Source organism: Balaenoptera borealis (assembly GCF_965194805.1).
Source record: "Balaenoptera borealis genome assembly, chromosome: 2".
Lineage (NCBI taxonomy): Eukaryota > Metazoa > Chordata > Mammalia > Artiodactyla > Balaenopteridae > Balaenoptera > Balaenoptera borealis.
The window spans coordinates 102,434,237-102,457,367 of NC_138867.1; the positions used below are offsets into that span (position 1 = coordinate 102,434,237).

The following is a 23,131-nucleotide window of genomic DNA, read 5'->3' on the forward strand; positions in this document are numbered from 1 at the left end:
CTGTGGACATTTAGGTTGCTTCCATGTCTGGCTATTGTAAATAATGCTGTTATGATCATTGGGGTACACATATCTTTTCAAATTAGAGTTTTCTCTGGGTATATGATCAGGAGTGGTATTGCAGGATCATATGGTAACTCTATTTTAATTTTTTTAGAGAACCTCCATACTGTTCTCCACAGTGGCTGCATCAATATACATTCCCACCAATGGTGTAGGAGGGTTCCCTTTTCTCCACACCCTCTTTAGCATTTATTATTTGTGCTCTTTTTGATGATGGCCATTCTTATTTGTGTGAGGTGATACCTCATTGTAGTTTTGATTTGCATTCCTCTAATAATTTGTGATGTTGAACATCTTTTCATGTGCCTTTTGGCCATCTGTGTAGGTCTTCTTTGGAGAAATATTTAGCTCTTCTACATAGTCTGTCTTCTTCTTAGTCATAAATTATTTGTTGTGATGTTTCATGCTGCTGTTCTTCAGCTTCACAACTCTTTCTCAGTGTCCTTTCTGCTTTAGCAACCATTGCTGTTATCTTTTCCAAGAGAGGAATTGTGATTGAACCAGTTCATCTGTTCATGTCCAGCCATGTCATAGACTACAGGTGAGCCTATGATGGATAGCCCTTGTCCAATGCCCGAGTTCTGACACAATCAGCTTGGGTTGGGGATCAGGAGTTAAATAATATGCTACAGTACATGACCACCCAGGGCCACCTATCCGGTGAGGGGGTGGGGCAGGTTTCCATAGCAGAGGCTGAGTATGACAAGCACCATAATTATAATATTTCATACTGCTTTGATCTGATAATTTTAGAAAATGTACTCATATTTCCCATAACTTTTCAGTATTTTTTTTCCTTTTCAGGACTACAGGTCGGATTGTCTTTTAATGAAATATGAATAAAATGTTATTTGAATTAGCTGCAGAATGAAAACTTTGGAATTCATCAGAATATTTTTAAAAAGGAAGAATAATTTTAAAAATCTATAGTTAGTCTTCTAATTACATTTTTCAGCCTGCAGGATTATTTATGAAAATATGGGGCAGAAGACCTATTAGAACCATATAATAACAATTATGATATCATACTTACCACCTACCAGACAGTGTGCTAAGCATTTTATCTTACTTTTAATCCTCATAGTAACTCTGCAAGGTGTTACCATCCTACCAAACATAAGGTGAAATTGAGGCACAGAGAGGTTACATATCCCACGATTCCATAGCTGATAGACATTTTGGAGCAAGTGTTTAAAATAGACCTGAGTTTATTGCAGAAGTACTTTAAAGTGGAGATTAACAGAGTATTACTGGGTTCTTGGTGTAAGCTACTTTTTCTGCTTTTACTTAGCAAATTAGACTGAACCAATGTATTTGAGAGCTTGCTTGAACTTGGACTCTATTTCCCAGATGTGTTAGTGAAATCTTGATTAAGATTTTAATGACCTGAGCCCATGACACACAGAAAGAGGCATGGGAATTGATTTAGCATCCAAAGGGAAGATGCTGTTGTAAATAAACTCTTTCATTCTTGAAGCTCTGTCTAAATGCAGCAAAATTCTACAGCAGAAGTTCACTTTCTAGTCCAGAAGTATTTGTCAAGATTTTTAGCAAAAATGTTTAGACATATGTCAGCTACTAGTAACATAAGATGGGACATGGAGCTAACTGCCTGAAGCAACATTAAACAGGATTTCAGAATTGGAAGGAGCATACAAGTCTGGCTCTGTGTAGTATACATAGTCTCAAGAAGTTAGGTACAAATTGCATTTAATAAATCAGAGGGATCTATTTTCCTACTAAATGTTTACTTGCAGAGTAAACTCTGCAATGGATCCTTTTAGGAAACCAAAGAACTTCCTTTGCCTAGTCTTTAAATGTTAAATGTTGATGTTCTCCAGATTTCCTCACTCATGATCTTTTTTCAGTTGTATGTTATATATAAGAAACTCTATAAAAGTTCCCCATTTCCTATAGGGAAATCAAAATTCTTGAGATTAGTTATAAGGCTTTTCATAATTTGTTCCCAGTATACCTTCCCAATTACTTATATAAGTTATTCACCATTCTTTTCCGTTTCTCACTTTACCTACTACCCACCTTACTGCCCATCTACACACACGCACACACACACAAAACCACTCACATCCATCTACAAACTCATATATACACATCCATTTACATACTCATATCCATCTACACACTCACACCCACACACCCATATACATACACACTCACACTCTTCCACTCACACCTATTCACACCCCCCAATCACTGACACCCATGTACATATACACATTCACTTACATCCATACACATACCACATCTAACAATTCACACATCTATCCATACGCTCATATCACACCCATCCACTCACAGTCATGTACATACCCACACCTATCCACTCACCATCTACACACTCACATGTACATACGCTCACACTCATACACATACATTCATATATATACCTATAATCTCACCCATCTGCCTTCCCATTTGCTCAAAGTAATCCTTATGTCAAAGTGGCATATTCTGATTCCTACAATTCTAAATAGGAAATGACTCTACAAAATGGAAATGTGTTTTCAGCTCAGATTCGAAACTGGAAGTAACCCTTTCCATCCAGGAAGGGTTTAAACATCCACCTCCAATTGTTAGAGAAGGCTGACTGAGGTCCTGAGGACAGAGTCAAAAGGAGAGAAGGAAAATATTATGCATGCAGCACTTTGACAAGAAATAGAGTCAGTTAACCAAGAGCGGAGTGTATTAAAGTCAAGTTTCTGAAGATAATAGTTAATAAAGACTCTACCAGTTGTAAATATGCAGATACAGAAACAAAGAATACAGTCAAAGAGGACAGGGGAGAGCAAGCTTGAAGTGTGTACAGGAAAGACACATAGACCACACAGAGGAGAATGCAAAATCGGAAGGATTATTTCTTCAGTCACACTGGTTGAGGATTCTCACAAGAGCTAGAGAGAGATACTGGAACCCATTCTATATTGTTATGTGAATATTTATGTTTTCGTTACTATAGAGTAAATTGAATTATAATTCTCATTGTAGAGAGCTGACTGGGGCTTCTCAGCAAGGCCCCTGGGATGGAGTCACTGTGGTGGGGTTTCCAATGGAGATTAGAGCTGGGTGGCCCTGAGCTGACTATTAAGATTCTAGATCACAGGGGGGCCAAAACTAGTTGAGCAACATCTTTGCAGAAGGCTCCATTCACAATGCTGATCTCTTTCTTTTGGGGTCTTCTATTACTGCCTTAGCAAAATACCATAAAATAAGCAGCTTAAAAGAACCCCAATCCATTATCTTATCATTCTGTAAGTCAATAGTCCAACATGGGTGTCCTGGGGTAAAATCAAGGTGTCAGCAGACTGTGTCCCTTTTCGAAGACCCTGTGTTTGTTTCCTTGTCCTTCCCAGCTTCTAGAGCCACCCACATTGCTTGCACACAGCCTCTTCCCTCCACTTCTTTTAAAGTCAGCAATGACTACTTGAATCCCTTTTTCCTTCAGCTGTCCCATCTCTTTCACTAGATGGGGGAAAGTTTCTCTACTTTTGAGAACTCATGTGATTAGATTGGTTCCGTCACTTCTCATCCTGCTTTCTCCAGAATATAATGGAGTTGAAATATAAGACACACTTTTCTAGTGGTGAGCTGGTCTGTGTCTTCAGAGCAAATTAGCAGTGGGGTCAACCACAGGATGCCGCATTCTTCACTCCCTTGCAGATGGCACCTTGTCCTTAATGTGCTGGGTTGTCCTTCTAGACTTAAAGTGGAGACAGACAGACAATGGGAACAATGAAACAAAGAGAAAGAGAGCACAGGCAGTGGGAGAAAAGAAGCCTGCTGAAAACACAAGAAACAGTAAAAAACAGCATTCACAGAATTGATTTTAAATTGAATTCTTCCAATCAAATGTTCCAATCTTTCTGATCCTAGGTGTGACTTAAAACACACAGAGATCTTCCTTTTGTTTATTAAAGGAAAAGAGAACAAAGCAGTTGATAGTCTCACTGACTTCCTTGCTATTTGATACTTATTGGGCATGGGGTGGAAGGAGGTTTTCAGTAAACTTTAAACCACAAAAAATTTAAACTACAAACTAAGAACGTTTGCAAATAAAGAGCTGTCACCACATTTTATGTTTGGCCTGGGCTCTGGGGATGTGGAGAATGAACAAGTTTCTCCTAGACACCAAGAGACTCCTTTTAGTGGTTTTCTCCAGCAGGGGATAGCCTTTGTAAGATTTCCTGAGCAATGAGAGGTTGTAGTCGGGGATTCTAACCATCGACAAGTTCAAACCATCTGGCCTGTGAAAGAATTCCTTGTTCACAAAGTTCAGAGATGTTGAATGAATGACAATAGCTTTTTAATGACTTATTTACATAGGAGGATGAGAGATGTGGGGAGAAGAGCAACAGAAAGCCCCTGTTCAGAAACAGCCTTCAGCTGGTGGGCGTACCCAAACGACCGAGACTCCAGGGTCACCACCAGAGAAGACATGCTAAACGTATCAGGAAATAAGAGGCACATTCATTTACACAAAGCAGAAACCCAGCCTTGCCTTATGGGCTCCACCCTGGTTTTGACTTTCTTCCCAGGGACTTTCCTCAGAAACAGCTTTGCGTAGAGAGAGCATTATTAACAAAGGGTGTTGATGTCTGTAACGAATGGTAATGATGATCAGTTTAAGTGTTAACCAGGCTTTGGGAGGCACGGACCTCCTGGAGGTGGGTAGAGCTAAGGCACAACTTTGAGGCTCTTGTAGGACAAGTGGGTGATGTGGTTAAAAAAGTTTCCTTCAGAATACAGTGAGGCCCATCTGTCTTATGCCAATCTATCTTGGCCAAGAAGATCCCATCAAGGGCAGCTATATTCTTCATTGTGTTTGTTTCAGCCTGGAGGCACTAGTCTAGTAACTGCACTTCTGACACTAATACTCTGTGGCTTGGAAGTCTTTGCCAAAGATATTGCACTGAGTTAGCTCTCTGAGACAGTAAATCAAGAGTGTGAAGACGGTGGGAACTCTGTGCAAGCATATCACATGATGGGAACTGGTAAACAATGAATCTATTTGTAATTCTTTTTAAAATTTAATACTGAAACAAGGGTATCTGTAGTTTTTTCCCCCATTATTTTTGATCATAATACATCAAATTTAGACACTTAATAGATATTGGATATCTCATTCTTTATGAGAAGGAATTACTGTACTGTGCTGTTCTTATACATTTTCAGTTTAAACTAACATAGATGATACTTGAGAAAATGGTCAGCTTGGCAGAAGGAAAAAGTTCACTGAATTCTATAATCCCTGCAAGGAAGAATAAGTCTCTTAGGAAGTATTTCCAGCCCAAATCTTGGAAATGTAACAATAGTCTATATTATTAATAGCCTATTTATGGTTCTTTTTATTGACTGGTTCTTTCTTAATCTAATAACTTAAGATATCCAACATTCTTCATCTGGGAAATCATTTAATGGTAAATCAAAGGCCACTGACTAAAGCAGAAGAGTAGCTCTTATTATATCAATGGATAACTAAATAATTATGGGAATGCTTCCAAAAAGTTCAGATGGTTTCCAAAACACATTTCTTGCCTGTTTGTGTTTTTCTTTTTCCTTTCTTTCTTTCTTCCTTTTTTTTTTTTTTTTCCTTCTATCATCTCTCCTGTGGCTGATCTAAACACAGGATGCTTGATTTTTTTTTTTTTTTTCTTTCTGAAATTAGGTTCATCATTTCCTATGACCCTTTAATAATGTACGAAAATTCCTTCTCAGGTCACTGGTTCTTTTCTTTTTTGCCTTGGATATTTCCCTCCTTCCTTGAACCAAGTATTTCATCCTGACTCAACTTTCATTAGGAAGTTTCCCTTCTGTATTTTTACCAATAAGTACGTCATGTTTTTAGTAGTTATCTCCCATAGAAAAGACTTCAACTGGGTTCTCAGTTTTCCGAGGGCAAGTGCTCCTTATCGTGATTTTCAAATATTTAACTGAGGGGAAAAATGGAGGAAAAGGGCATTTTAAAGCTAGAATCACAAAAGGTCACAAACTCAAATGAGTTTGAGAATCAAGCATGAATTGTGAATTGAACAAGGGACTGATGAGAAACTTTGCAAGAGTGAAGACTGGCTGTCCGATCTATAGGTTCAGCCCTTACTCAATATCCCAGCTTATGTTCGATGTTGCCACGTTGGAAGATGGGCTCTAGGCCTGATCTTCCAATTTTTCAAAAGAAACCAAAAATCTCAATTTTGTGTGACATCTCTCAATTTTAAAATAATGGCAACTAATTCAAACATTTTTAACTCTATGCAGGGCAAAAGGGGCATATCTATGAGCCAGGTCTGGCTTATGAAACATTTCTTTAAAGTCTTGAAAAAGAGCTATTGGAATAGAGTTATTTTATTGGAATCGAACTATCCCAGATGTCAGAAAATATGGCATGTAGATTTGTTTGTTATTCAGTGGCCTGACTCTCCCAGTTTTTTGTCTATCCTTTGAATTTCTATACAGTATAGGCCTCTAATGAGACTATCCTGGTGGTTTCCATAACCAGTTCTCCATCACTCCAAATGTCAATATTACAATTACACAACCATACCTGTGTGGCATTTATGACTCTTGAGTACTCTGTGATTTGGATACTCAATATAGAGTGAAAATTACAGGCTCGGTCTAATAATAGCTTTCATAGGGTGATATTATGAGCCTTAACATAAAATGCCCTTGCAGAAGGCTCTACTTAGAAGCATAAAGAGTGCATTTCTCCCATTTTTGGTTTTCATAGCTTTCCTAACACCATAGACTATTATGTCTACACCTGACAATTAGATGGAATAAAAGTGAAAGAACTTATATCTTGGTTTAAAATTCTTCACAGTGAAGGAGAGACAAGGAAGGGGAAAATTTTCATTAGCTATTCAAAATCAGCCTGGGAATGTCAGTATGGACACCCAGATTCCCTAGAAGTCATGCCTCAGGCTAAATGGCTTTTCTGAAAGTGTTTCCATTTTTTACCTTTCAAACATCCTCTCCTGTCTTTCCCAAGCCCTACCACCTCCAGTTCCCAGTTGCTCTTTTGTCCACGCATATCAGAATTACTGAGGACTGCAAATGCCACTGGCCCAGGAGCTACCCAGAAGGGAGTACAGAGAACCAACCAGGGTGACTGGACCAGCTCCCCTCAACACTTCCTGGTCATCTCTGATCTATGAACGGGATTGCCTTACTCTGACTCCCTCTGTGGCTGCGGTGGCCTTATGGCTGGGTAGTCAGTACAGGAAGAGTATCATATAAAATTAAGAAGAATATGAATATGCCTAAAATGGCAGGTTTCCCCTTATGATATAATTCAGTTGATCACAATGGAAGAGCAACATTTTCTAGCTCTTGAAGGCTAGTGATGGTGTAAACATTATAAAGATATGTTTTCAGTGGTCTGAATGAGTTGAGGTCTGAATATTAAGCATCATATTATTTTCTAAGATGCTATGAAATAATTCATTTGAGTTTATTGCAATAGTAAGGTAATATGCAGCTTGAATATCACAGATTTTTATTGCTTATATTCTGAGAGTGGCTGTATCAGTCAAGAGACAGAAACCATACCAGTTACTTAAACAGAGAGAATATAAAGAGTTGTTAACCAGGAATGAAGTTGTTACCTAGGTAACTAGCAGAGTAAAAAGAGAGAACTATTGTATAAGGGAGGTGGCAGCTACCATTCCTAGGGCTGAAGGATCAGAGGGAAGAGGTTTGAATTATTACGACTTAGCAACTTAGAAGAAGCACCCTATGGAGCTGAAAATCCGATTTCCAAAGAGGAAGAACAGACTGGCTGATGGTGCTGTCTGCTGGGGGAGGGGAAATCAATCTGATTTGCAAATGTTGCAAAAACTGTAAACTGGTTTCAGCTACTGCTACAGGAAAGAACTGCTTTTGCTGAGATAAAGAAGTATTGCTGGGGTGATACTCACAAGAACCAAAAGCAGGCAAGAAACCCTTTAAAAAGACACAAGTCTCCTCTCTCCTCTAACCTCACATTTTCCCCCCATTACCAGTATTGGTAAATCGTAATGCAAGGCTGGCTGGCAAAACAGACATGGGGTGTGCAGAGTCTCAGTGCCAGCATCACAAAGATGGATATAGGAAAGAGAGTATGGAATACAGAGACAATGCATTAATAACTAGCACAACAATGATGCCTCCTAGCTCTTTCAAACTCTCATGGAAAAAAAATAGGATTCTATCCTTCTGAAGCAAAATGTCAATTATTTTTTTTCTTAAAAAAAAAATTTCCAGAAAAGGAAGTATTGTGAATCAGTTCCTTAAGAACCATTGGCTCAGTATTTAAAGTTTCAAGCTTTTTTATTTCTGATTTTTAGGAAAAAGTGTATATTTAATGTCAATTTTGCCTCATAAAACCTCTCAGTTTTTTTCCTCATCAAAAAAAGGTCCTGAAATTTGAAATGTCACTATTAGAATTCATTTTGTGCCTAGATAAGGACAACTATTAAACTATAACTCAGTGTTAGGTTTTCGCATGAGTAAAAGACTCTTAAAAATTGGCCAAAATACAAATACACATTTATTTCTCTTATGTAAATAAGGCCCAAGGAAGGCACTCCAGAGCTTCTATGATGGCTCTAATATAATCAGGGACCGAAGTTCATCAACATCTCTACTCTGTCATGTCAAGGGTTACACGAATGTAATCTGGCCCAAGATGGCTGCTAGAGCTCCAGCCATCAGTTATCAGCATGAAGGAAGGGCAGAGGAGCAGGTTGTGTCCCCTACTTTTCAATAAGAGTTTTTACAAGTGCCACATAATATTTCCACTAGCTACAAAGAAACCTGTAGGCTTTTGGCTGGGGAATCATGTGCCCAGCTAGAAAGTGGGGCTCTGTTAACTTGAGAGAATTTGCACAGAGTAACTATTGGTAGGGAACTAGCTGTCTCTGCCAGACTCTGGGAGGGATATTACCTCATCGATCATAATTCTTGGTGTAAAAGAGTCTATTAGCTCTTTTCTGAAAGCAAGATTTCATTGGTAAGGAAGACTGGAGTGTATATGAGGGTACCAGGCAGGGGAGGCTACTGAATGGGGTGGATGGGGGATATTGAAGACAAACCTCCTCTATTTTATAATTTTACTCAGAGCCAGCATAAGTCCCAACTCCACCTTTCTTATTTATTCATTTGTCCATTTAAAGAATTTGGATTCTATACTAACAGAGAAAAGGTCATGTAGCACATGCTTATTTTGTTTCAAAGAGCTAAATTATTTTTCAAAAGACTTCATCACACTTCTGCTTGTGTTCTTTCCCTTCTCTTTTAGAGAAACACCTCCTAATGCTAAGATGGGTTTTGGATTTTCATGGTTATTATATTCATCTTTGTGAGTTTGTCTCTCCCTTCCCATGAACACCAAAGGGCATGGAAAAATGGCATCATATTGATAAAACGTGATGCCTTCCAAGACATTCTTTAAACAGTCTATTTGCAAATATGGTCAAAATGAATAATTCAGGCCAGTTGGAGTGAACATTTCTCCATGGATGCTTGGGGTGAAACTGGCTGGCTTTGCAAAGTGGTTCTCTTTATAAACTAGCAACATTGCTTTACGATGTATCTGGGTGACAGGCCAAATTCTTAAGTGATTTAAGTGTATGTATTTAGTATTTTCGAGCACTCTCACTTTTAGAACTAACTTATAGCATAGAGCAGCTGACTATGCTGTGCCTTGTCACATTGCCTTAGCAGAATCACTGGCAGAAACATCATAAATTTCTCCAGTTCCCCAAAATTTCACTCGCTTCTAGCTACCTCATCTTCCATACATTGATACATTTCATCACAATAAGACAATTTTCAGGAGGACACTGGAGGAAGAAAGAGGATGATTAAAAAAGAAAAGATGAAGATTCAATAGGAATTTTATGATGCTTTGTCATTTTTGCTGCAGAGAAAATATTTGTAGTGCACAAGCACCTGCATGCATAAAGATCCATCCCTAATCAAAATAGTGACAGGGCTGAAAACTGAATGCCATCTGACCTCTTTGGGAAGCCTTCACTTTCACCCTGAAGCCAATTCCCCTCACCCACCACCTGCAGCTAGTAGTATAGATTTTTATTAAGGATATTGGTGAGATCAGGAAAGGATTATGTATAGCACACCACAGAGAGAAAAACTTCATCTAGAAAACCATTCACAGCAAAATAAAATGAACCCTATCACTTAAGGAAAAACGCTGTCTTCAGTAACCTCAGTTTCTCACCTGCTTTTTCCATCTTGGAGATTTCTCTTCTTCTGTGCCCTATTCCCCTCCTCCCTTTCACCTCTTCCTTCTTCTGAAAGGGATCATAAAAGCAGGTGAGAGCTTAGTTACCTTCCCATGGGACATATGAATTGTACATTAAAACAGGGATAAAAAACTTAGGAGAAGAAGCTCTGCCGGTGGAATTTTAGGCAGAATGAATAATGGAAAGAGTCGAGCATTGGAGCCAAAGAGAGCTGGAATTGATTCCCAGTTCTGTCGTTTAGAAACTGACTGTCTTGGGCAAGTTACTTGTCTTTTCTGAGTCACAGTTTCTTCATTTGTAAAAAGAAAATAATAATACCTGCCTCATAATCTTTTGAGAATTAAATGAAATTATGTAAATAAAAATTAGTACAATATCTGATGCATAGTTGGCACTCAATAAATACTAGTTCTCTTACTTTATGATTAGGGAGATGGAGGAGGTGTTGGGGCAAGTCATGGGGCTTTCTCAGAATTCTCATCTCCAGGGAGCAGTGTGGGGAGGGGGGAAGACTGCAAGCAAGGTTAGGGAAGTAAGTTCATTTGATCGCATTGATTTTTCCAATCTGTCTCCTTAAGTACTTTTACTGTCTGCAACTTCCTGGTATCAAGGAAAATGGGAAACTGAACCAGGAGATCCTTGGTGAACAAGAAATCAGAACCAAAAAAGCAGAGTGGTTTGGAGGATTATTTCAGTCATGTGCTGTTTAAAACCTGATGAAATAATTTTACTGGATTCTTTGTGTTCTCTAGAGCCATTTTCTCTTTGGATGGTGATGATCAAGTGATAAATTTTGTTTCTTCAAGCTTCGTTTTCTGTGTTGGTCATTCTGTTTGGGGCCAACACATTCTTTTGTCACATGTGTTAACATCACTGTCTTAGGATCTGTCAAAATGAAGAATAACTTCCTTTTCTGTGCCAGACCCGATTTGATAGCCTTAATTGCAAAGATTTAGACCTTTCTTGGCACCAAAATATGGGAACTGGGTGCATATCTCACAGCTCTTTTTGTCCCTTATCAACCGCAATGCCCAAACAGTGTTTTGATATTACCAGCACGGCTGTCCTTGCTGTGCCTGAAGCCGTGTCTGCTGTGGTCTGCAGGGTCCAGCCTCAGAACAGGTGTTGCTCCCTCTGTGAATAGGAGCCTTTAATCCAGAGTGAGGTCATCCTTCAGGAAATGAAGAAGGTCCTAAGACTTTTGAAAATTAGCTTTCTTGAGCTAGATTGTAGACCTGGGATAAAACTGACTCTTGCCTTTACCCAAGGTAAAAACTCCTTTGGCTTCTGACCATAATGAGATCTTATCAGCCCTTTCTTCTGGTTTAATAAAATTGTTGGCCATGTTTTTTACAAAAGGTATTTTGAAGATGGTAGATAGATAATATCTATACAGAAATATATCTATATAAAACAAGAACGTGAACACAATAGCTATAAAAAGAGCATCAAGTGAAGTCTGAGCATTTTCATCCCAGGAAAGAGGTACAGATATACTACCAGGAAGAGTATAGCCCTGGGTTGCATCCTTGGCTTGACAGTTATGACCACAATTTAATAATACTCCAGTGCCATGATGAAGAAGAGTGGATACCTGGTAGGTTACAAGAAGTTTACCTCTCTCTGATGGTTTCCCTGATAATCCTCCTATTCACTATTGTATTACTTCTTCTGCCGGTTCTTAACCCTAGGCCCATGGACACTCAAACATTTTAGCATATTACTATAGCTCAAGTAAAAGATAAATCACAACTAAAAATATTTGATAAATTATTTCAATAAAATTAGTTTCACTTGTACTAGTAAGAATTTTATTTTTTGCTTTTAAAATTATTATTCTGGGAAGAGGTCCCTAGGCTTCAAAGAACTGACAAAGGATTCCATGGCACTAAAAAGAATACCTAAAGTAGTGGAAGGAGGTCTTTTTACATGATCTGCAGTTTCATTAATCTAATTTTCAGAGGCCTTGGTTCTCTCCTCCATGATCTCACCACCATGCCTCTTGGATTGTGCCATATATGTCTGTGATGTGCTATTAATGTCCATCTTCCTTTGGGCAGAACACTACTTTCAACACAATAACAGTGCAATTCATAATGGAAATTTCTTTCGTATTTATTTCAACATTTACTGAACAAATCCTAAGTGCTAGTTATTATGCTAGCCAAAGAGGATACTAGGTCAAAAAAAAAAAAAATCACGGTTCTTTATCAACTTAAAATCTAAGTGTGTGTGTGTGTGCGTGTGTGTGTGTGTGTTTGTATGTAATAACTTCTTGATTTATGCTTCCCCTGCAGATCTTGGAGGCATCTGAGGTTTCATGGGGACTTTCCAGCATTCCAGACTGCTGCCCTGCAATGAAGCTCTGAGTCACTGTCTTTGGGTCTAAGGTACTGGCTACAATGTGGAACCCCAGAACAGCCAACCTGACTAACCTTCACTCTAAGCAGAAGCCCAAAATATGTCTGGCCTGAAATCAGAGCAAGCACTCGAGAAAGACTTCTTTGTTAATGGAAAGAGGAAAGGAGAAAAGGGTTTCCAACACGTTGCAACAGTCTTTCCACCCTTCTAAAGAGCCCACCTCCCTTATAAACCAAGCTGTTCTATCTAGTGCATCCCATTCTAGCTTTTTGCCAGAAATAGAGCATGTCAATCCTGGTGAAAAAATAAAGACGAACTCTCAGAAAAATAGACCTGGAACTGTAATACTCCTAAAACGGTCCAGTAGGAGGATTATGTCGGAAAGTCAACCCAGCCCCCCTGTGATCCCATCCCGCAGGCCCGGGTTCCAGGTGTGCTATATTTGTGGCCGAGAATTTGGGTCCCAATCGCTTGGCATTCACGAGCCCCAGTGCTTGGAGAAGTGGCATACTGAAAACAGCAAGTTGCCCAAGCCCCTGAGGAGGCCAGAACCTTCCAAACCACTGCCTCTCAGTGGAAGTGGATCCTACAATCTTCAGGCAGCATTCCAGAGTTCCCAGGCTCAGCTGCTGCCCTGTGAATCCTGTGGCCGCAAGTTCTTGCCAGATCGGCTTCTTGTTCATCAGAGAAGCTGCAAGCTGAAGGGTGAGGGGCCCAGGGCACCAAATCCCAACAGTTCTGATAATCTTGCTGCTCTCAAGAAAGCTTCTGTTGGCCTCCCAACCCGACCAAGGGCTCTCATCTGCTGCGTTTGTGGTAGGGAATTTGGCACTCTGTCCCTTCCTATACATCAGCCCAAATGCCTGGAAAAGTGGAAAATAGAAAATGACCGGCTCCCCAGGGAGTTCTGCCAGCCACTACCGCGGAAGCCTCAGCCCCTTCCAACTGGACAGTCCAACCAAGAGGGGCCGAGTCAAGCTCAGCTCGTACCCTGCCCAAATTGTAGCCGTACCTTTGCCCCTGACAGCCTTCTGGTACACCAGAGAAGTTGTACAGCTCAACCTAGTGGGCCAAAAGTTCAGGATTTGACATTATGGAGTAAAGGTGGCCTCAAACAGTCCACTAATTCCAAGCAGCAAAGGAACATGGCAGTACCCACTGTGACTGATAAGGTAATTCGTGCCACATGATACACACTGGGTGGGTCTAGGGGATACATTCTGCCTCCAGGGGAATGAGAGAAAAATGTCCCCAGAATCAGCTCCCTCAGCTCCTAGGATGGTTTCTTTCAATGCCTTATTTCTGCCTCAGTGCAGCCTAAGTTGACCCCCTGTCAGACTCCAGGGCTATATCTCTGTTGGCAAAGTAGATATAAAAACACCCTTGCCTGGTGGATTCATAGTCCTCTTCCATTCTGCTGCCTAAAAGAGAGATGGACTTCTTTCTTCCTTGATCCCTCATACCAATAATCCTTGGGAGAGACTGTTATTTGAAAATGAGTCAGTAATGCTGTGTCTACATTACAGAGATATAATTCCCATTCCAACAGCCAATATTTATTACTGGTTTATTTTAGTCATCTACCTTAGGAATTCATTTTTGGCAATGCTGGTTATACTGAGTTTATCGTACTAAAATAAAATCTGTGTCAAAAACCCCAAATGACTTTAGCAGTAATTAAACACTGGAGCACTTGCAGAAATAAACATGCTCTAAAATGCAGCATGTTTTCTTTTAACACTTATATGGTTGTAGTATCTGGGGAATTAACCCCAGTGCAGACCCAAAGCCAACTAGATGTGTTCATGGATCTAGGAAGTGCTCAGTTTCCTCTGCTTCTCTGTACCCTGTGTTTGGGTCAGACACCAAGCCATGACTTGGGCAGTTGTAAATAAGCATGACTCCAGGGATCCCCAACCTGTATGGTGAAATGTTGTTGGGCCTTCACCTGAAATTTCATCATCAACCAGGACTGGGGAAGGATGCAAGATAGGGTGTGGTCCATGTGTTTTGTCCTTCCATGAAGCCAGGGAAGTGGTTGTGCTGCCATGTGTCACACCTTACAGAACATCAAGTCGTGAGAAATAGGGGGTGGTCAAAGTCTTTTCTCAGTGACTTGCTACTTGAAATGTCCCATCTGCAGGGTTCTTTAAACGAACTGTTCTCAGGAAACTAAGGTTACTCAAGCTATTGCAAAAATTAAACCAGAGGGATTGGGGGATGGGTAACCATACTTCATTTTTTACCCAATTTTTCTTTGTTACTTCTTTTATTGCATTACTTTGGCAAATGTCGGGTACTTTTTCCTAACTTCTATGTTTAAAATGAAATCTTTGAATGAGATCTTTCACTTACTGGTTTAGAAGTTTCCAAGACAGTGATCCTAAAGCTGAAGAGTCAGATTAATGGGCATATTTTCCGATGAACTTGAAAAAGAACAGCTAGTTTCTTTGCCGAATGAAAACCCAAACTCGTAAGTGTGGCATAGGCTTCAGGCTGGTCTCATAAACATGAACTGTTTTTCTCATCTTCTGGCTGTTGCTTTTCTTCCAAAACGTGTGGGGTCTGGATTCAGTGAGCAAAAGAATCCACGTCTTAGAGCCACAAATCTGAAACTCCGTTAGTATTCTTTCAGCCCTGTTTCCTGATTGTATGCATTTGCTTTAAATGTTCTCATTGCAGATCTCAAGATAGGAAAGAGTGGGGTCAGAATTCTTGTGCTTGTTGCTGTAACACGTACTTTGTGCTCCCAAGAGTGGAGCCAGCAGGCTGAGCATAGCATGTTCTCACTCAGTCACGACTGCTGAGAGAAGCTGGCCTGGGCCCCCGGCTTCACAAGAGGACACCCCTGACTCACTCAGTCATCTGGAGAGGAGACTGTCAGGAGGAGAGGCCAGTGAGGGCTGTCGGTGTCTTGCGCTTTTAGATCAGAGTAGAGGGAGTCCTTTGGAACAGGGGCATCTAGAGGACACGACTCTGTCAGAGTTTGACCAACTCTGCTCCCGACCTGAAAAGGTGCATGTCAGTGAGAAACTGGCACCCACTGCCATCACATATGTGCTGGCCCTTTTGGGGACCACACAGGCTTTAGTGGCGGGCACAGAAATGTCATCCAACATAGGGTCCCTTTAGCTGCCAGATTTGGAGCAAGCTTGGGTTCACTAAAATGGAGAAAACTCCTAGTCTTCTGAGAGGCATAAGATCTCTTGAACCAACAGACATTATCCCTTCCCTTGAAAAGACATTTGCCACTGCACGGTGCTTTCAGCAGAAAGCCGCTCCTGGGTAGTATAGTTTTCTCTTTTGGTTGCATTTTGACCCTGTCTATTGCTGTTTTTCTATCTTTGTATCATTTAAGATTTAGATAGTGCAGTGAATCATTCATTTCCATAAAGATCACTGCCTTGTGCATTATTAGATTTCAGAATTTCATCTGCCTGTGGCGGCCAGCTTTTGGCTGACTGTGAGACACACGCATTGTTTTTTTCAATTCAGATGTTCGCTTCCTCTCTTCTCATGTCAATCAGAACAATTTCCCTCTAGAATCCTTGATCTGACTTCAGATTAGAATCGGCGATCTTGCCCAGTGTTCTCAGGGGGCTCAATCTTGTAGTGAACTCAGGTGAGAAAAATATTTTCAGAATCATGATCACAGAACTTGGAAACAACTCATTGCAGTTGGGCAACAATGACTGTTTCGCTGGCAGAGTGGATTACCCTCCGCTCGGAATGTTCCTCCTACATAGATTGGCTCAGTTCTCTGATGACACAGATGCTCCTGTTTCCCTTCAATCAAATCTAAACAAACAAACGCTGCCAAGACGATCCTCCTCCAAGTCGTCGATGGGCATTCTGTGCCAGCTCTGCTTTGCCCTCTCACCACTGAATGGACTTGAATTGTTCCGTTGCTTCTCATCCAAAAGGCAGGGCTGAATTCACTCTCTCTGATCTCACAGTGAAGTTGTGAAGGATCCCAAGGAGCATGTAAGAGGAATAAAACCCTTGATGCGGATTTTTATTTAAAAGGACCTAGAGTTGGTCATACAGAGTGAAGTAAGTCAGAGAGAGAAAAACAAGTACCATATGCTAACACATATATATGGAATCAAAAAAAAAAAAATTGTTCTGAAGAACCTAGGGGCAGGACAGGAATGAAGATGCAGATGTAGAGAATGGACTTGAGGACAGGGGGAGGGGGAAGGGTAAGCTGGGACGAAGTGAGAGAGTGGCATGGACATATATATATTACCAAATGTAAAATAGATAGCTAGTGGGAAGCAGCTGCATAGCACAGGGAGATCAGCTCGGTGCTTTGTGACCACCTAGAGGGGTGGGATAGGGAGGGTGGGAGGGATACCCAAGAGGGAGGAGATATGGGGATATATGTATACGTATAGCTGATTCACTTTGTTATACAGCAGCAACTAACACTCCATTGTAAAGCAATTATACTCAAATAAAGATTTTTAAAAATAAAAAAATAAAAAATAAATAAAAGGGGTGACTGCCTGGGGTGTTGTTCTCCCATTACATGGTGTCAGAGCAACATCAAACTCCCCTTTTTGCCTCTAAAAGAAGGAAAGCCTGAACAAGCAATATCCAATTTAGCAAGATTTTAAAAGTAGTGTTAATTCCAGGTGAAATTTGATGCATAATATGGAAAACTATAGATTATCATTTTAAATTTTAATATTGCATTTATTTAATGCAACCCTTTGATGTCTGTTTTAGCAAGCAATGGTCTAAGTAATGCTAGAAGTATATAAGAATAGAGACCACTATTGCCTCTTATTTTAATATGAGTGAATACATTTTAATATTTGCATTTAATATGCGGGAAAAAATTTCCCTTTTCTATAAGCTGATAGTATTTCATTCTTTGACTTAAGGTCTTTCTGGCTAATTGGAACACAGATTGGCAGAGTTAATTAAATATAACTACAACCTAAAATGAAGCATTTGTTTAATTACCTTTTATTAGTTACATAATGCTTAGGGTTATTTTCTTAGTATTTTTCTGGTAACATGTGAAACACTGTTTCTAAAAACCCTACACTATATTACAAAACAGGCATTATTTTTCTTTAGGGAATGTCTTTTTTTTTTTTTTAATAAAAGATTGTCTCTCTGAATGTAGTTTTAAGCTACCTTTGGCATCCTTGATGCTCAGGTTTGAGCTAAAATCCCATCAGACACGTCTCTAGCATCGGGTGCTGCCATCTGGTGTTTTCTTTTAATGTAATGTCTTCTACACTCAAAAATATTATTGCCTTTCTCTTTGTGTTACCTTCATATTTGAGAACGTGCCCTTATAATACAAACTCAAATTATTTAGGGCTACAGTTATATATTTGGTTTAATATCATCAATGCTGTTCCATAGCTAAATATCTCATTCTCTAAAGGCAAACCTCTCAGTGGGAAGGTCACAATCAGAAAGACTCAGAAGGGCAGGATGGATGTTCTCACATTGTCAAATGTTGTGTGTGTGTGTGTGTGTGTGTGTGTGTGTGTGTGTGTGTCTATTAGGTAAAAAGTATTTGGAGTTTATTAGGAGGCATGGAATAAAGGGAAGTAACTTTTATTAACTATCTTTATGATCAGTACTTCATATACATGTTCTCATTTTAATCCTCATAATATTACTATATGACAGATATTACTTCCCTACTTTCCAGGTGGGGAAACTGAGATTAAGCAACTAGCCCAAAGTCACACAGTGGGCTTGGTAGTCGTGTCAGAGCCAGATCTGTCCAATTCCAAAGAACAATACCTTTTTATGTCACTAAAGAGAGAGGCATATGTGTGGTACAAAAAGGGTATGGCTATGCTGCCAGGCTTATAAGTGCTAATTAAGCAGGACAAAGAGGACAGAAGTTTGTTCATTCAATAAATATTTATTGTTAGGCACTGGACTAAGTACTAAATATAGAGTCATAAAAAAGGTAGACACAGGGCTTCCTTGGTGGCGCAGTGGTTGAGAATCTGCCTGCCAATGCAGGGGACACGGGTTCGAGCCCTGGTCTGGGAAGATCCCACATGCCACGGAGCAACTGGGCCTGTGAGCCACAATTACTGAGCCTGCGCGTCTGGAGCCTGTGCTCCGCAACAAGAGAGGCCGCGATGGTGAGAGGCCCGCGCGCCGTGATGAAGAGTGGCCCCCACTTGCTGCAACTAGAGAAAGCCCTCGCACAGAAACGAAGACCTAACACAGCCATAAATAAATAAATAAAATTAAAAAAAAAAAAAAAAAGGTAGACACAGTTCTTGATCTCCTGGAGTTTTTAGTCTTACGGAGGAAATGATAGGAAATAAATAAAAAGAAATATAAAAATTTTAATTGTAATGTGACAGTGTCTAATGGTGGGAGGTGGACATTTAAGTTCTTGGTTAGAGACAACCTCGTGACATTTCAGCTGAGACCTGAAAAGTATGAAAGCATTAGCCAATAGTCAGGATGTGAGGGGATGGCAACGACAGGAGGAGGAGACATGCTGGCTAAAGGTAGCATGTATGAAGGCCTTGAGGTAAGAAAGATCTTAAAATGGAACTAAAAAGTCCACATGTGGCCAGAGTGTGATGAAGGGAGGGGACAGGCACACAAGATAAAGCTGTGGAAACAGCACAGTTTCTGCCAGCTGCCCAGTGGACACAGGGACATCAGTTATTTGGCTATTGCAGGAAGCCAGGTGGAAGCAGATGAAAGCTTGTCCTAGGGTATTGGTAGCAGAGATGGAGATAAGGTATAATGGGCAGAACCTGGTAATAGTTGGGATGTGGAGGAGTAAGGGAGGGGGTCAAGGATGACTCTAAGATTTCTAGCTTGAGCAACTGCAGTGGTTGTGTCACTTTCTAAAATGGGAAAAACTTGAGAAATGGGTAGGCTCTTGGGATAAAGACCAATTGTTTCATTCTGGACATACCAAATTCAAAATGCTTGTGAGATATCTAAGTAGGCAAGTCAGGCTGAATATATAAGTCTGGATCTCAAAAGAGGAATTGGGCTGGGATATACATTTGTGCATTGTTAATATATATTTAAAGTCATCAGAATGAGTATAGGGCTAGAAAAATCAACCCAGGGCTGAGCCCTGAAGCATTACAGTATTTAGGGGTTAGAGGAGAAGGAGCTGGAGAATGAGTGACTGGAAACGCTGGAGGAACGACTTGAGAGTGTGGTGCCCTGAAAGTTGTGACAGGAGAAAATGTGAAGAATAAGGGTGTGGAAAACGGTACGCAGTGCACAGAGGTAGGATGAAGGATGGAGTAGGATGAAGGCCAAAAAGTCTATTTGATTTGGCAACGTGGATTTAGTTTGACAAACTTGGAGAGAACACATTCAGGGTCGTGACGGGGGTTGCAGACTGTATGGATGATAAAGATAGGAGGTGTTTTGAGATGTTTGGCTTAGAGACTAGAAGAGAAATAATGGGTAGGCTAGAAATAGAGATTTTAGGTTAAGAGAGCTTCCCTTAGAAGATGGGAGCTTGTAGACTACATTTGAATATTCTGGATAGTGATCCAGTAGAGAGCAGGAGAGGTGATAAGAGCAAATGTAAAACCTGGAGGAGAAATGGGCACCAAGGTGGGATCCCAGCCTGTGCAAAGGGAGAGGATTAACAAGAGGGGACATGTCTCCATTTCAGGCGGAAACTGTGCTGTTTCCACAGCTTTATCTTGTGTGCCTGTCCCCTCCCTTCATCACACTCTGGCCACATGTGGACTTTTTAGTTCCATTTTAAGATCTTTCTTACCTCAAGGCCTTCATACATGCTACCTTTAGCCAGCATGTCTCCTCCTCCTGTCATTGCCATCCCCTCACATCCTGACTATTGGCTAATGCTTTCATACCTTTCAGGTCTCAGCTGAAATGTCACGAGGTTGTCTCTAACCAAGAACCTAAATGTCCACCTCCCACCATTAGACACTGTCACATTACAATTAGAATTTTTATATTTCTTTTTATTTATTTCCTATCATTTCCTCCGTAAGACTAAAAACTCCAGGAGATCAAGAACTGTGTCTACCTTTTTTATGACTCTATATTTAGCACTTATTCCAATGCCTAACAATAAATATTTATTGAATGAACAAACTTCTGTCCTCTTTGTCCTGCTTAATGAACACTTATAAGCCTGGCAGCATAGCCATACCCTTTTCAACCCTTTTCAGGTTGAATGCAGGTGAAGGTAAGATTGTAGGTTGTTAGTGGGAAGATGAAGGAGCTACAGTCTGTTAGCTTATATTTTATATTTTCTCAGTGAAATACCAGGTAAGCTGATCAGGCCTATCAGATGAGAAAGAGAGACATATAAAGAGAGAGGGAAAAGCGAATCTTGAGGGTCTACTTAGTCCTTTGTCTCTTCATGCCTTCAGTTAAACTGAGTTTCTGAAATAAAGACAGGCTCCTAGAACCATGTGCCTCTTTAATCCCCAAACACAAGAATGACTTGGAACTCTCTGGAGGTGGTAGATAAAAAGTCCAGTGTGATCCGCCTGTGGGTTCTCATTCTTATAACCATCTTCAGTGGCCCGAGCTCACCTCCTCATGGTCGTCAGTGCCGATGTCATGAGAACCAGGCTCGACCTCACAAACCACCCCCTGATGATGCTGCCAGCTGGACCACTAATATCCAGCTCCATGTGCCATTTCTTCGTCTTTCCTTGGTGCCAACCATGCCTGAATATCAGGGCAGCGCTCTAGGATCCCACGGCTCTCAGGTGTACCAAGCGCAACTTTAAGGTAACAAGAGCATTCCCTTCTGCCCTGTTGGCTCCAGAAACCAACCCAAAGGAATCTGTGTGTATATAGCGTGTGTGAAATACGTGCTGAGGGTGAGGGAGGGTTCCACATCTGATGTGACAGCAACAGCAACCCCAATGAAATTGATATATATTACTTCCTAAGATAAAAATGTGAAGAATAATACTCATCTGTACAAATTACACTCTAACATATTCATTTTTAAAAATCAGCCTCAAATGATAATTATCCGTATGTCCTACATATCCGTAATGAGAGAGACCATAGTAGATATAGCTACCTCTCTCAGAGCCCAAAGATGAAAGCAAAAATAGGTGGTCCTTGCATTGGTATTCCAATATGTGGATTTCTGCTTCTCTGAAAAGAAAAATACTGATGGTAACCTCTGTGAGAAGAGAGGATCACATATTATAAATTCAGGTATTATTCAAGCCTAAAATGAACAGAACTACAACATGCTGTACCCTCAAATAATCTTTCTAGCTTAAATGATTTCATGTGTCTTCCTAAGCCTGCTTCTCCATGTCACCCCCATCTCGCTCCTTCCAGCCCCAAACACACAGACATCCACATTTTCTAGTGATAGATGCTTAGGAAATCTTTATGTAATGACTGAATGGATATACATAGTTCTTAGAAACCTAAATTCCAAGGTCAACAATTAAAATCTCTCCCAAAATTCTTAGAACTCCACCAAAGGCAGTGCAACACAACCTTGAAAAAGTTCCTCTTGAAACGGAGGTGATTGTCCTATGAACAGACTCTCACTGCTAGATGTGAGGACAAGTTCAGCTTTATGAATAGGTGGAAACTGAGAGAATTTGACTTAGGACTCACCTCTTGCTTTCCCTTTATATTGTGTAATTCATCTCCTTCTTACATCCACTGTCTCTTTCACATATTTACCTCTGTGAGGCTGTCTTATAGGGAGAGAGATGTCCTACAAATTAAAGAAGGGTCTAATAAATGGAGGAACTCAATAAATTTCCAATAATCCTGCTCCAAGCACCAACTCTGATGCCATAATACTGTCATTAAAAGTCCCCAAGCAGCTCTCACATCCAGGCTACCTTTGTTTAAGCAGAAAAGGTAAAAACATAAAGATATCACTGGTCCCAACCTAAAGCTTCAGGAAATCAGAGGCAGAGGGTAGAGAGACAGAGAGGAAAGGGAGAGATTGGGACCAAAAACTCTGATAAGAAAAGAAAAGAAAAAGACAACAACCAAAGAACAAAACTATCTCCTAAGGTTAGAATCCTTTCTGTCCTATATCCAAGATGATATCTTTCTTCTTTTCATTGGAAAACTTCTTTCCTGGGCCCCCCCCGAGAGCTGGGGGCCCTTTAGCATACAAGTTGTAGACAAACCAGTCATGGGAAATAACCCATCTTCCAAGTTCCAGGTCAGATAGTGCCTATGCTTTATTCTTTTTCTCTCTAACTATAGAAGCTGGAAAAACTGTGTCTGCCACAGTTTTTAGGTTTTTCCTTTCTTGTCCCCATTGCTTCATTTTACCCTGTGACCCAGAGCCATCTGACCATGAAGGTCAGGCCTGGTGCCAAACTGAGGATCACAGGAACCAGAACCAGGGACACATCCGTTTTCTTCAAGGAAAGTCATTCTTACAAGCATTTGCCAAGAGGTTGAATCAATATCTCAAATATCTCACTTTCTAACCAATA

The 23,131-nt window shown here is 40.4% G+C and overlaps 1 protein-coding gene across 13 annotated transcripts in view; it reads left to right on the top strand.

Annotated features, from left to right (window-relative positions):
- Nucleotides 1–23,131, top strand: part of ZNF474 (zinc finger protein 474) — a 225,894-nt gene that overhangs the window by 28,602 nt on the left and 174,161 nt on the right. For 12 of the 13 annotated variants that reach the window (XM_082380376.1, XM_082380383.1, XM_082380378.1 and 9 more), the window contains one exon: nt 12,623–13,858. In XM_082380376.1, the coding sequence (XP_082236502.1) occupies nt 12,836–13,858 (1,023 nt within the window). In that variant the 5' untranslated portion in view covers nt 12,623–12,835. Of the gene's footprint in view, nt 1–972; nt 13,859–23,131 lie in introns of those variants that run through there. The other variant, XM_082380382.1, reaches the window with a different exon arrangement.